This window comes from Siphateles boraxobius, unplaced genomic scaffold (genome assembly GCF_051911475.1).
Source record: "Siphateles boraxobius isolate OS27281-9 unplaced genomic scaffold, OSU_SipBor_1 8, whole genome shotgun sequence".
In the NCBI taxonomy this organism is placed as follows: domain Eukaryota; kingdom Metazoa; phylum Chordata; class Actinopteri; order Cypriniformes; family Leuciscidae; genus Siphateles; species Siphateles boraxobius.
The window spans coordinates 21,619,221-21,634,824 of NW_027509208.1; the positions used below are offsets into that span (position 1 = coordinate 21,619,221).

The following is a 15,604-nucleotide window of genomic DNA, read 5'->3' on the forward strand; positions in this document are numbered from 1 at the left end:
GAGCCGAGACTGAACTCAGGCGTCTACCCAGCGGTACAGCGGAAGTGGCAGGGAGACGTAACGTCTCCGTTCCCTACTCAGGGAACGAGGGTTACATATGTAACCGAGACGTTCCCTTTCGTAGTCACTCCGAGTTACGTCGGATGACGACGAATGGGGGTCCCCGTGAAATCACGCCACCTTCACAGCTGTCTTCCAGTGCCCTGCGAAAGTCTGATCCCCCTGTCGTGATACTGGCACAGACGAAGGAGTCCTACTTAACACAGGAATACCAAGGTACACTGGGAAGCATATCTCAGAGGAGATATGCCGCAGCATGCCTACCCGTAGGGAGGACTTAAGATACACATATGGCCGGAGGGCTACATATGGAGGAACACTGGAGTGACCAGCCCGAGGGGTGGCAACTTTCAACTCCAGGAGGGCAAGATGGCTTGCCAAGGGAAAGACACATGCTCAAGGAGGCTTACAGTGGAAATACACATGTGGGGGTTACTCAGGGAGGAACCATGCACACGGAGGCACCTAGCCGACGCCCAGGCAATAGACACTGGCGCCAGCATCAACAGTGCTGGAGGAACTCAGGGCTTCAGAGAGGAAGGCTCACCTGAGGAATAATCGCACGTATCCAGTCCGTGGAGTGGAAAGGCGAGCAAGCGAAGACACCTGAGCGGGTCCAGTACTAGCTGACTGAAGCGAGTACACGAGAGGACACAGGCTCCACTCGGAGATTATAGAATCTGGCGAATGTGTTGGGTGTCGCCCAGCCTGCAGCTCTACAAATGTCTGCCAGCGAGGCGCCATGCGCTAGAGCCCAAGAGGAAGCCACACTCCAGGTGGAGTGGGCTGTCACACCAAGGGGGCACGGTCGGCCTTGCTGTTGGTAAGCCAAAGCAATGGCGTCCACTATCCAGTGAGACAACCTCTGCTTTGAGAGAGCCTTTCCCTTCAGTCTCCCACAATAACAGACAAAGAGCTGGTCTGAGGTCCTGAAACACTGCGTTCTGTCTACGTAAGCGCGGAGAGCGCGTACTGGACAGAGCAGTGCCAAGGCTGGGTCTGCCTCCTCCCGGGGCAGCGCTTGCAGGTTCACCACCTGGTCCCGGAAGGGAGTGGTGGAAACCTTGGGCACATATCCAGGCCGGGGTCTCAGGATCACGTGAGAGTGACCGGGCCCGAATTCCAGGCACGCTTCGTCAACGGAGAATGCGTGCAGGTCCCCTACCCTCTTGATGGAGGCCAATGCAACCAGGAGCGCTGTCTTCATAGACAGGAACTTAAGCTCCACTGATTGCAGAGGCTCAAAGGGAGCCCTCTGCAGGGCATTTAAGACCACTGAGAGGTCCCAAGAGGGAACGAGAGGAGGACGAGGAGGATTTAGTCTCCTCGCTCCTCTCAGGAACCTGACGATCAGGTCGTGCTTCCCCAGAGACTTACCTTGAACTGCTTCGTGATATGCGGCGATAGCGGCCACATACACCTTCAGGGTGGAGGGAGACAGCCTTCGCTCCAACCCCTCTTGCAGGAAGGAAAGCACGACAGAGATCGAGCATTTCCTGGGGTCTTCTCGACGAGAAGAGCACCAGTTGACGAAGAGGTTCCACTTCAACGCATAGACATGTCTTGTGGACGATGCTCTAGCGGAAGTGATGGTAGCCGCCACCGCTGGTGGCAGGGTACTCAAACCTGCCTCGTCCCGTCCAGGAGCCACACGTGGAGCCTCCAGAGATTGGGTCGAGGGTGCCAAAGGGTGCCCCGTCTCTGAGAAAGGAGATCCTTCCTCAGAGGAATTGGCCAAGGAGGTGCTGTCGCGAGGAGCACCAGTTCGGAGAACCAAGTCCGGGCGGGCCAATACGGCGCAACCAGAATGAGCTGCTCCTCGTCCTCCTTGATCTTGCACAAGGTCTGTGCGAGAAGGCTCACTGGGGGAAACGCATACTTGCGTAGGCCCCGCGGCCAGCTGTGCGCCAGTGCATCCGTGCCGAGAGAGCCCTCGGTCAGGGAATAGAACAGGGCGCAATGGGTCGAGTCGTGAGAGGCAAACAGATCTATCTGTGCGTCCCCGAACTGGTCCCAAATCAGCTGAACCGACTGGGGATGGAGTCTCCATTCGCCGGAGATGGGCCGAAACCGTGACAGCTCGTCGGCTGCAAAGTTCCGATCTCCCGGAATGTAGATAGCACGAAGGGACCTCAGGTGCTTCTGACTCCATAAGAGGAGGTGGCGTGCGAGTTGCGACATACGGCGGGAGCGTAGACCACCCTGACGGTTGATGTACGCTACAGTAGCGGTATTGTCTGAACGGACTAGTACGTGTTGACCCCTGAGCAACGTAAGGAAACGGTGCAGGGCAAGGCGTACTGCCAGCAACTCGAGGCAATTGACGTGCAAAAGGCGCTGGGGTCCTGTCCAGGAGCCCGCGGCAGCATGTCCGTTGCACATGGCGCCCCAACCCGTGGAAGAGGCATCTGTGGAGACAACAACATGCCTGGAAACTCGTTCTAGGGGAACTCCGGCCCGTAGAAAGCTGAGGTTCCTCCACGGAGTGAAGGACTGACGGCAGGTCGGAGTCACTGGGACTCGGAACGTGCCGTGATGCCATGCCCACCTCGGGACTCGATCGCGAAGCCACAGCTGAAGCGGTCTCATATGAAGCAATCCGAGCGGCGTTGCTGCGGCTGCGGATGCCATATGCCCCAGGAGCCTCTGAAACAATTTCAGTGGGACCGCACTCTTGCCATCGAACTGTCGAAGGCAAGTCAGCAGCGAGTGTGCGCGCTCGCTCGTAAGCTGCGCGGACATGGCGACCGAGTCGATCTCCATACCGAGAAAAGAGATCCTCTGCACGGGGCAGAGTTTGCTCTTCTCCCAGTTGACCCGAAGGCCCAGACGGGCTAGGTGCCGAAGCACAAGATCCCTGTGTTCGCAAACCTGGTCTCGAGAGTGAGCTAGGATCAGCCAGTCGTCGAGATAGTTCAGGATGCGAACCCCGTGTACCCGAAGGGGAACAAGGGCAGCCTCGACGATCTTCGTGAAGACGCGAGGAGACAGGGCTAGCCCGAAGGGGAGAACCGCGTACTGGTATGCCTGCCCCTCGAAAGCAAACCGTAGGAACGGTCTGTGTCGAGGTAAGATGGAGACATGAAAGTAGGCGTCCTTCAGGTCTATGGCTGCAAACCAATCCCGTGGCCGCACACATTCGAAAATGCGTTTGGCTGTGAGCATCTTGAACGGCAGCCTGTGAAGGGAGCGGTTCAAGACGCGCAGATCCAGGATCGGCCGTAACCCACCGGATTTCTTGGGGACAATGAAGTACGGGCTGTGAAACCCTGACCTCATCTCGGCTGGAGGGACAGTCTCGATTGCACCCTTCGCCAGCAGGGTAGCAACCTCCGCTCTCATGATAGGGGCATTGCCACCGACCATAGTGAAGCGAACTCCCCTGAAGCGGGGAGGAGACCGTGCGAACTGAATCGCATAGCCGAGCCTGATAGTTCTGGCGACCCAGCGAGAAAGGCTGGGAAGCTCCAACCAAGCTGTCAGATACTGAACCAGCGGGGTCATACGAACCACAGGCGTCCCCCCGGAGGGGCAGCGAAGCGGAGTGACCAGCCCAGGCGAGGGTGGCAAAGCGGCCCGGAGCGGGGGCGCGGTCATGCTCCGCGTCCTGACAGAGGAGACCAGGGAAGGACCAGCGTTCCACGGGGGTCTGCTCTGCCAGGGGTCTGGCGATAGAGGGGGGCGAGAGTGGTGAGGTCCGGAGACGGCACACACTGTCGCCCGCACCCTCCGGGACAGAGGGGGACGGGAGTGGCGAGGCCCGGAGGCGGCACACACTGCGGTCCGAGAACTCTGTGACAGAGGGGGATGAGAGCGGCGAGGCCCGGGGGCGTCGCGCACTGTCAACCGGCTCTGTGTGCTCAGTGATGGGTGTATTGATTCTTTCTTTGACCATAATAGGGTACTGCCCACCCGTGGGTGGGCAGCGGGAGAACAAAAGATTCTCCCCCGGCCCTCCGCCGGGGGAAGGAGGGGGCCTGCAACCACCTCCTGGGAAAAAAACGACACCATCACTGAGCAGCCCGTCTCAGGAGCGCCGCTTAGCCTGGCGTTTAGCGGGGCGCGGGGCTGGAGAGGGCTGTGGCGCCTTCCTGCGGCCTCCTCCACGACGCGGCCCGGGTGAAGGCTGCTGCTGGGGCCGTGCGGGAGGGGAGGGAGCCACAGGAGGGCGCCCTCGGCGGCGAGCAGTCTGAGGTGTCTGTACCGACGGCTGGGTGGAGGCAGCAGCAGGCCGTCGGGGCAGAATATGTTTAATCGCCTCAGACTGCTTCTGTGCGGTTGAGAACTGCTGGGCAAAGTCCTCAACCGCTCCGCCGAAGAGGCCGGCCTGGGATATGGGGGCGTCGAGCAGACGGGTACGCTCGGCGTCCCACATATCAGCCAGGTTCAGCCATAGGTGACGCTCCTGGACCACAGAGGTGGCCATCACCTGACCCAGGGAGCGTGAGGCCACTTTCGTCGCTCGGAGAGCGAGGTCAGTGGCGGCACGCAGCTCATTGAAGAGCCCTGGGTCAGTCCCCGCCTCGTGCATATCTCTGAGCAGCTGGGCCTGGTAGACCTGCAAGGTGCTCATCGCATGCAGAGCGGCAGCCGCCTGTCCTGCAGCTCTGTGAGACCTCGCCACTAAGGTGGACGAGAATCTACAGGCCTTGGACGGGTGCTTAGGATTACCACGAGATGAAGCACTCTGAGGACATAGTTGCATGGCAACAGAGCGTTCAACCGGGGGAATCCCAGTGTACCCATGGGCGGCTGCCCCATCGAGGGGAGGAAAAGCGGAGAAAGCTGACGAACGGACACGGGAGGTCAAGGGAGCCTTCCATGATTTCGTCAACTCCTCATGCACCTCCGGGAAGAATGGCATTGGGGTTGGCTGTGGCCGTGAGGCGGCAGCCGCACCCAAAAACCAATCATCCAACCGCGAGCGCTCAGGGCAGGGCGGAGGGTTCCACTCAAGCCCGATGCTCGCGGCGGCCCGGGAGAGCATGGCCGTCATCTCGGGATCTGATACGGGCAACGCTGGAGCTCCAGAAGGAGGCAACGCAGCCGCATCGTCACTTCCCGATGACTCTTGCCCGCCTTGTGATGCCGCGATCGACATCGAGTCTTCCTCTGGAGCGCCGAATGAAACACGCGGGGCATCGAAGGATGAACCCGGTAGAATCACCGCGGCACTCGCGGGTTGCAACACTGTAGAGGGGGGCGTGGTCCGAGGACGCATCGTCGGATTGTCCCACACCGTAACCCTCAGATCACCCTGTCCACCAGCCGAAGTACAGCCTCTCGTGGAGGATGTAGATCGGGGTGTGGATGAGGGGACTCTCTCCCGAATGAGATCATTGAGTCTAGACCTCAGTGTTGCGATGGCCATGTTCCCACAGAAGGAACATGAGTCATCCACAAGCGCTGCTTTAGCGTGCTCTAAGCCCAAACACGCAAAGCAGCGATTGTGCCCATCAAATGAAGACAGGAAACGACCGCACCCAGAAGAACACGGGCGAGACATCTTTAAAAAGACGTGCCACGTGCAGCTCTTTTAGAGAAAAAACTCAGCGATGCTGAGGCGACGAGGGAGAAACACACAGACTGGCAGATCACTGCTCAGATCGCAGGCAATGTGAACTCGCTGGGTACCGCCGTCACACCAACACCGGAGAGTTCGCTCGTCACAGAAGATGAAGTCAGGATTGGCTTGTGGAGTGAAGAGAAGCTCTTGGCTCCGAAGCGAAAACATATCTGCATGTTGCCGAGCGTCCTCCTTTTATACCCACGAGGTGGGGCGGAGTTACGCTATGCAAATTCCGCAGACCCATGGCATTTCATCGCCATTGGCTCGTTTTATAATACACGAAGATGATTGGCTTTCTAGGCGAAACCCCCATTCGTCGTCATCCGACGTAACTCGGAGTGACTACGAAAGGGAACAACGGGACAAAATATTTCAACAACGTTTTTGAGGAATTAGGTGATTCAGATTTGTCTTACCACAGCTACTAGAAGATATACAACTGTCAGACTGTCGTCACGTTCAGTTTGAGCCTGCGCAATCGCTCAGCCATCAGACAGGAAGTGCAATAATCGGGCTTCAGTCTTCTCCGTTGAAATCAATGGGGTCGCTGTGTCCATTTCTTTTACTGTCTATGTTTATAACTCATGTGAGACATGTGAGACACACTTTTTACGGTGTTACTTTGTACACTTTTGAAGTACTTCTCTACTTAGGCTACTTGTGGCTCAGTGTGCAAAGTAACATATTTTACCAACAGAGTGAAAGTGAACATCACATAACAGTGATATAACATGAATATCGAGCCCGTTCTCATCCTTTGGCGGCATATGTGACGCCATATGACAAAACGGCGAAATACTACGCACATGGCACCCTTTAGCGTGAATATAACACGCGAACCCAAGGCGTCATAAAGTTGACTGGCATCTTTTAGCGTGAATATGAGACGCAGACCCTACCCCAACACCTAAACCTACCCATCACAGTGCGTGTTATATTGACGATAAAGGGTGCCATGTGCGTAGTATTTCGCCGTTTTGTCATATGGCGTCACATATGAGCCAAAGGATGAGAATGCATTAGAATATCTATTGGTAAAATATGCGTCAAATGACTAAACTTAAATCATCGGTTTTAAATACCTCCGTTTTGCAAGTCTACACTACAATGCGAAAACTGCATTTTCAAATTCATACAATTTGGAGAGTGTTTTCAAAAAGCTTCATTTTCATCAATAAAAACACTGTCCCAGTGTGGATGGAAGACCAAAACGGAGAGAAAAAGATGCGTTTTCAAACGAAAATGTATTAGTGTGGACAAGGCATTATATACTATAGATTAGTGTAGTGCCGCACATGATTAAATCAAGAAAAAAACACCTTTTTTTTCTCCAAATCGTGTAGACCTAGATGGTCATATTAATCTCTTCTTTTTACCTGTCAGGTATCTCAGGGGATGCCCCCCCATTGAACAATGAATTGACTTTTCCTGTCATAAGCTCCTCCCCTTCAGGGCCTGCTATCCTTTATGCACAAGCCTCACATATTGCAGTCATTCCTCTTGATGAAACAGATCTAGTTCAAGACAATTCCACTGTTTTACTTGCCTTAAAGGTAGACCACCCTTAACCACAATACTTGATTATATCCAAATTCAAAACCTATTGCTGTCTTGTTCTAATTAATCGTGAAAAATAATGTTTGAATATCATTGCAGGACTCCGTTGTGATTGGAATGGACTATGACTGTCAGGAGAACATGTTATATTGGACAGATTTTGGACGACATACCATTAACAGAGTGGCCTTAGTATTTGGGTCTCAGCCAGAGGCTATAATCAGCCAAGGTGATCCATCCATCCATCCATCCATCCATCCATCCATCCATCCATCCATCCATCCATCCATCCATCCATCCATCCATCCATCTATCTATATCTATCATCCGTCTATCCATCTATCCATTATGGGGACTATTTGGGGAGTCTTAAAGGGATACTCCACCAGTTTTTCTTATTAAACTATGTTATTCCCTTAACTAAGACGAGTTGATACATACCTCTCTCGTCTCAGTGCGTGCACTATATCGCTCTGTATTGCCGCAAAACTATGTTAGCACTTAGCTTAGCCCATGCATTAAATATGGGCCAAGCAGAGAAGCGACCAAACACTTCCACGTTTTCCCTATGTAAACACAGTTACTCGAGTAGTGTAACTTGACCTGGGCTGGTGACACAAAATAAACCATTGCGCTTTTCTAAGCGTTTAAAATTGATGACTATATTGTATGGCGGAATACCATAACAAGTGCTTTTGAGCACTTCGACTTGGCGCAATAATATCTTCACTCGTGAAAAGTCCTCTTACCGGCTCCCGCTTCCTCTCCCCCTCCCTCTGACATTTCCGTCAATACAACCAACGTGACATGCGCCGGCAGTAGTAGTTCGAGCGGAGTTGACGAAGTAACAGGTTGTTGGAAGCTAGTTTGTGTACAATAATGGTTAAAGCGTGCATCGTAAAGGGTTGTGAAAATAAGGAGAATGTACATAGTGCTGTCATTTTTCACCGAATTCCAACACACCACATACAGCGGAGAGCTTGGTTAGCTGCTTTGAACAAGAATCCCAAAACACCATTGATGACTCTGAAGAAGTGGCGTGTTTGCTCCGAACATTTCACAAAGGAGGACTATACCTGCACAGGAACACGCCTAAAGGATGAGGCTACACCAACAATATTCAGATCACTTACACAAGAAAGAGGATCATCACCCAACGCTGTAAGTGTACTTTTGCATGGTATTTAGTTGTCCTGGAAGTGTCAGTAACCTTAGCTGAGTAACAAATCTGTGAAATCAGTGCGCTTCTGAGACAGGAAATAAAAAGTTACTGTTTTATTTAGATAAGGACTGAGCTCAGAAAGAAACATGTAGTATAAGCCTTAAACCGTATAACTCAACCAAGCTCTCCGCTGTATGTGGTGTGTTGGAATTCGGTGAAAAATGACAGCACTATGTACATTCTCCTTATTTTCACAACCCTTTACGATGCACGCTTTAACCATTATTGTACACAAACTAGCTTCCAACAACCTGTTACTTCGTCAACTCCGCTCGAACTACTACTACCGGCGCATGTCACGTTGGTTGTATTGACGGAAATGTCAGAGGGAGGGGGAGAGGAAGCGGGAGCCGGTAAGAGGACTTTTCACGAGTGAAGATATTATTGCGCCAAGTCGAAGTGCTCAAAAGCACTTGTTATGGTATTCCGCCATACAATATAGTCATCAATTTTAAACGCTTAGAAAAGCGCAACGGTTTATTTTGTGTCACCAGCCCAGGTCAAGTTACACTACTCAAGTAACTGTGTTTACATAGGGAAAACGTGGAAGTGTTTGGTCGCTTCTCTGCTTGGCCCATATTTAATGCATGGGCTAAGCTAAGTGCTAACATAGTTTTGCGGCAATACAGAGCGATATAGTGCACGCACTGAGACGAGAGAGGTATGTATCAACTCGTCTTAGTTAAGGGAATAACATAGTTTAATAAGAAAAACTGGTGGAGTATCCCTTTAAAAATTAGTCTGACCAACTTGCTTATGCAAGAGGTAATCAGTCTTACTTTTCAGATTCAAAAATGTTTTAAATTTTTTTTTTTTTACTTTATGAATAACTTGTAAAACTAGTCTCAGCAGTTTGTGCAACTGACCCCCAGATTCAATGTGACATCATACAATGTGAAATTCCAGGCTTGGTCCAGCCAGAGGGAATTGCAGTGGACACTGTGCACAGGAGGCTGTTCTGGGTGGACAGTGGGAAAGACAGGATTGAGACATCTAGTCTGGATGGCAGGAACAGAAAAGTGCTGATTGATTCTGATTTGGTCAATCCCAGAGCCATCATAGTGGATGCTAAGAGTGGGTCAGTGAGATGAGATCGAAATCCTTAATTTACTGTGTATGCATATTTATATACAAAGTTCTGTCATGAAACTCTAGATGGTGCCGGCTGATAAGGTCCTTAACTCAATCTGCTGGGCGTGCGAAGGGCGTTCCTAACCCCAGTGATTTGAGCTCAAACATCCATAGTTCCCTTGTCTTGACCATAGAGCCTGATCCTTCTTGCACCGCCAACACCATCCAGCCGGCACCGCTCTGCTCACCTCTTCCCTACCGGTCATCTCCATCACCATGGCGCACACCCTCCCTCCTGGTGTGATTCTGTTTGGCATGAGGTCACTCCTTCTGCGAGGGGGGGGGGGGGGGGGGGTGTCAGATACTGTCACAATCAGCTGTCAACTCAGAACTTAATTTCCCATAATCCTTCCTGGCTCCCACCTGAACACATTCCACCATCACCTGCAATCAACCACCCACATCAGTTCCACACCATTAAAGGCCCACTGAAGTGCCTTGGAAGGCACAGCTTTGTATGATGCATTGACATAATTTCCACTGAAACAGGAAGCTAAGGTCGGGACATATTGAATGGCTCCTACCACTTTTCACATAGCCAATAGCGTTAAGTTTACCTCATAGTCTGCAAGTCATACTTGACAGCACCATGGAAGCGAATACGAGCGCTGATGATACGTTTGATTCAATAGTAGAGGTGTGGATATACATTCAAGCCATTTCATTCTTAACCAAAGTAGAGTTGGAAAACGGAATAAAACTTGAGTGTTTGAGCAACCGAACACACACCTCCAATATTGCTCTGTGACGTGTCAATGGTCGCTTTGGCCATGTGGTATTTATAGTATAGGGAGTGGGATGCTTTAGATTCTAGAGAGCATTTGATTTGACAGAAGATGTGATGAGAAGTCCATGGTGATGTCTTAAAAATCCTTGATCCATTTTAGCGGAAGTAAGGGACTGTAAGTTTTGAATGCTTATATCTCCTAAATGCAAATTGTGTCATTGCTTTTGAACACACCAGCTTCTTCATAACCTTAAGGCTAACATATTCATACTAAAAGCTAAAAAAAAAAACTTAAATTTTGATTTCAGGGGGCCTTTAAAGCCTGCACCACACACTTCATGATTGTCTGGTCTACGACTTGGCCTATCAGATGTACTGGACTATTTTCTGTACTATGAAACCTACCTCTGTGATTGTCTGCACATCTTCATCTCCTTGAATTCTTTCTCCAGTCTCCAGTTTTCCTTGTGTTTGTTTCATAAACCTGTAAGTGAAGGATACATGGACTTAAATATTTGAAGATTGAGCATAACATATAATATTTGAAGCAACATTCTGGTATGTGTTTGTGTGTGTGTGTGGTGCACCTCTCCTGGCCCTGGACTGTTCCTCGTCTTCACATCAGTTGATATTTTCTGAAATACTCACCTTGTGCACTAAACCTTGTAAATAAACTACTTGATTGTGTATTCACCATCTCTCTGTGAGTCTGTTCCCTGACTTAATGGGATGGACATATCAGCCTGCGCCATCTAGAGTTTCATAGCTGAACTAGATATATTCAAAAGTTTTTTCTTTCAAATTAAATCTTACTTACCCCCAAATGGTTTTTGAATGGTTATGTTATATATTTTGTATAATTATGAGCATATACATTGACATCTTCATTATGTAATACTGCAATAAACATCAATATATTCACTTACCTGATTTGTTTGAAAGTGTTAATCTACTGTATGTGTTCTTCAGAACTTTATATTGGACCGACTGGAACCGTGATGCTCCCAAAATAGAGAGCTCATCATTGGAGGGACATAAGAGGAAAGTCCTGGTGCAAGTGGGTCTCATGTTGCCCAATGCCTTGACACTGGACTTCACCACAAATCACCTGTGCTGGGCAGATGCAGGTACAAGTCTTTTTAAAATATAATATCTGACTTTATCACCTACATATAAGGCATTGTCACGAGTACTGTGTAGTTAAACCCAAACAATCGCAAACCGCAGGAATAGCATGAAACTAGAGACTTTAATGAACATGGAGAATTAATAAAGCAGCTACTCATTTAACATTGACGATGACGAACCCAGAACTGAGAAAACTAATGGCTTATATACACAGTAAATGATGATCAACAAAACAAAGAACAGGTGTGTAACTAATTAGAAACCATAGTAACAAACAAACAATGTCAAGAATCAGTCATCCAGAAGAGTAAAAACAAAACCAACACTGAACATGACTTACAATCATATGCAGTACAATATTAAGATAAAAAAGAACACTAAATCCCCAGGCTCAAAGAAACTGGAGTGCATATCTCCAGATGGGACTCAGAGACGTGTGTTCCAGGATCCTTTGGACTATCCGTTCAGCCTGGCCGTCTATAACAGACACTTTTACTACACTGACTGGGAGAGGTGAGTCTCTGACACATGCTTATCCTTCCAGCTCTATGGATTTGAATTAACATGATCTGGCTGGCTCAGTGTTTCCTTATTCATGATGAGAATGCCCTTACAGAGATGGGATACTGGTGATAGATCAAATCACTAGGAAAAACACAGCTTATGTCCCTATTCAGCAGTCACACCTGTATGGGATTACAGTTATTCCATCACAGTGTATATGTAAGTATGCAAATAGCATATCTTGTTTTGAAAAAAGAAAAAAAAATGAAAGCAGTACAGAATTCCTGATCATTCTGTTCGTTTCTGTTTTATTTGTTTTTTTTTTTTTTATAGAGACCTGCAGACTTATGTAGACTACATGGATTTTTGGTTCTGTAATAGAAATGTCAGAAAATAAATAAATGACAACGAAACTAAACAAAATTGTCTGAAAAATTATTTGACATTTAAGAAAATGCCACCCAGTGTTATTTTAGTATTATCTATATAGTTTTTAGTAATATTTTGAATTAGTTTTTCTTATTATTTTATTTTATTTTATTTTAATAGTTCATGAAAATTACTTTCATAAACTTTTTTATAATTTTTTTTGTTTATGAAAATTACAAATTACTTAGTTCAGTAATTTGACCATGTGCTATTGTCATTTTTTTGTAGTTGTTTTTATTTTGAAAGATTACTATTTATGTTTATTCTAACTTCAGTTTTATTTTTATTTATTTCTAGTGAGTAATCTCAATGCTTATTTTCGCTCTAATTTTCGTTCAATTTGATAGATTAGTTTTAGCTACTGATAATAATCCTGATGCCACCCTAAACAACTTAAAATGCTGCCTGAAGTTGAAGTTCAATATTTTCACCAATAGGTTGCGCCACTAACTAACTAATTGAAATAATAGTTCATTACTAAAGCCTCAATGGTTCGAAATGGTCCAGTTTAGGTGTGTATATAAATTAAACTAGATGAAGATGTCAAAGCAGATGAAGATTTTAGCATTTTTTTATCAGATAAACAATTTTTTCAATTAAAAAAATATATGAAACAAAATCAAATTAATATTAAGTTTTATAATTTTCCTAAATAGATCTTTCATATCAATTCATTACTTTCATGTGATGCCCGTCAAGCATAATGCACAGGATAAGTGCAATTTGGCCCTCGACCACAATGGAAAATTCCCACTGTCTAAAATAATGTTGACAGTTCATTTTAATCTGACTCTCAGTAAGACCAAAAATACAAGGGTTCCATGAACAGAGAGAATCTCTTCCGCAAGATTGCTCACACAACTCCTCGCCCCTGTCTTCGCATGATTCCAAACCCGTGTAGTTCTGCTTGGTTAGAATATAGCCTAGTTTCACTTTATTCTCTCGTCAGTGGGAAGGTGTGGAATAATATTTGAGCATTGCCATGGGGTTTCTGTAAACCGACGGTTTGATATTGCTAAACAAACAGGATGGGTTACCCACAAGGCACAAGTACCGCCAACAGACGGCAAGACTTCACCACTGCAGAGGCCAGACCTCCCAGCCTGTGGAGGGCAGCCAACACTGGCTTCTATCCTTCAGCCTCAGACCCCACAGCAGGTCAGAGGGTTCAATACAGTTTACTCAACAGAGTAGCCATATACCCAGAGGTGGGGTGTGAACTTTGGCCTGGTCGTAGAAGCCATCAGGCACCCAAGGTAGCAGTTTGAGCCCATTGGGTGCAGTGAGTGCATATTTCTCGCATGTAATACGGTATCCTCTTAACTCCTTCTGGATTCAATGTTTATTCCACAGGGGCGTAGGAACTATTTGGCTTTTTATAGGGTTATTCCATTCAAAAATTAAAATACTGTCATCATTTACTCACCTTCATGTCGTTCCAAACCCGTAAGACTTTCATTCATCTTCAGAACACAAAAGAAGATATTTTAATGAAATCTGAGAGATTTCTGTCCCTCCATTAACAGTCCATGCAACTACCAATTTGTCGCTTCAAAAAATTCATAAAGAGATCCTAAAACTAATCCAAATTTTCTGAAGACACTTGATCACTTTACTTGTTGAACAGATTTAATTTACTCTTTTATTCACATATAAACATTCATCAACGCACACATCTGTTATGATAAACAGAAGCTCAAGCATGTTCACTTGACGTGCGAGAACCAATGAGGTTCATTCTTGTGTTATGCAGCACATTTGAGCTTCAGCAAGAACCAATGACGTTTATTCCCATGATACGCAGCACGTTTGAGCTTCAGCAAGAACCAATAAGGTTAATTCTCATGTTATGCAGCACATTTGAGCTTCTGCAAGAGGTTAATTCTCGTGTTACACAGCACATGTGAGCTTCTGCAAGAACAAATGAGGTTTGATTTCATGTTTCAAGCATGTTCCGTTGAGCTTCTGTTTATGTTCGCTGATCAATGTTTATATGTGAATAAAAGGCTAAATAATTCTGTTCATCATATAAAGCGATCGATTTGCTATCATGAGGGTTAGTAAATGATAACAGAATTTTCATATTTGGGTGAACTAACCCTTAAAGCTCCAGTAGGTAGCTTTTGTAAACAAATATTTGTTAAAACTGTCATTATGTCCTGACAGTAGAATACCAGACAGATAATCTGTGAAAAAAATCAAGCTCCTCTGGCTCCTCCCTGTGGTCCTATAGCCTTTTGCAGAAATACACCGCTCCCGGTCAGAAACAACCAATCAGAGCCAGGAGGAATGTCTTAGCAGTGTCAATCACGCTCGTGTACGCGCTGATCACCCCTCTCTTGCACAGCGCGAGCGCGTACCGTCGTTCGTGACTCTTCTGTTCGAACTCGTTCATCCAAATGAACGAATCTTTTTTCGAGTCATTTCGTTCATTCAACGAACGAAATGACTCGAAAAAAGATTTGTTCATTTTGATGAACGAGTTCGAACAGGATCACAAACGTGCGTCACAGAACAGAGCAAGGCGAGCATTTGTGCTTATAAAACTTAATTTTTTTTATTTCTTTTTGAAATGACCGATCGTTTCGCTAGATAAGACCCTTATTCATCGTCTGGTATCGTTAAAAGCCCTTTGAAGCTGCACTGAAACTGTCATTTGGTCCTTGAAACGTTTGTGTCCTATTGAAGTCCATTATATGGAGAAAAAGCCTGGAATGTTTTTATCAAAAAACTTAATTTCTTTTCGACTGAAGAAAGAAAGACATGGACATCTTGGATGACATGGGGGTGAGTATATTATCAGCAAAAGTTTTTTTTAAAGTGAACTAATCCTTTAACGTTATCTTACTAGCTATTTATAAGTTATAGAAAGAGTGTAACGTTAGAAAGTTACATGTATTGCAAAATACATAATGATTTGAGGACCAGGTTTGTAGTCAAAGTATGGGCAGGCCATAGTCAATGTAAAGCATATTGTTGATGTTTCGTCCCTATTAGTGAATGTTCCATAACTGTTTATAATCCGCCGTCATCGGTGGTCCTGCTTACTAGCCTGCGCGTTCACGGCAGGCTCCGCTGTGGGGGAGGAGCTGTGGAGGGAGGAGCTGTAGCGCAGCAGAGAGCAAGGGGGTTGGACCCCAAGTTGTGCTTGTTCAAATTTTCAGGCTAAGTCAACATTTTCTCAAAACTCCCTACTGCAGCTTTAACAATAACAAGGTCTGAGATTAAGAAAACGCTAAAAGTTAATGGCAAATGTTTTTTTTTTTAAATTAACAAT

The 15,604-nt window shown here is 47.0% G+C and overlaps 1 protein-coding gene across 1 annotated transcript in view; it reads left to right on the forward strand.

The window, feature by feature from the left end:
- Positions 1-12,321, forward strand: part of nid2b (nidogen 2b (osteonidogen)) — a 64,707-nt gene extending 52,386 nt beyond the window's left edge. Inside the window, exons 16-22 of the mRNA XM_077221000.1 lie at positions 7,013-7,182; positions 7,286-7,415; positions 9,315-9,486; positions 11,236-11,393; positions 11,784-11,907; positions 12,011-12,117; positions 12,232-12,321. Of these exons, the coding sequence (XP_077077115.1) occupies positions 7,013-7,182; positions 7,286-7,415; positions 9,315-9,486; positions 11,236-11,393; positions 11,784-11,907; positions 12,011-12,117; positions 12,232-12,233 (863 nt within the window). The 3' untranslated portion in view covers positions 12,234-12,321. The remainder of the gene's footprint in view (positions 1-7,012; positions 7,183-7,285; positions 7,416-9,314; positions 9,487-11,235; positions 11,394-11,783; positions 11,908-12,010; positions 12,118-12,231) is intronic.
- The last annotated feature ends 3,283 nt before the right edge of the window (positions 12,322-15,604 follow it).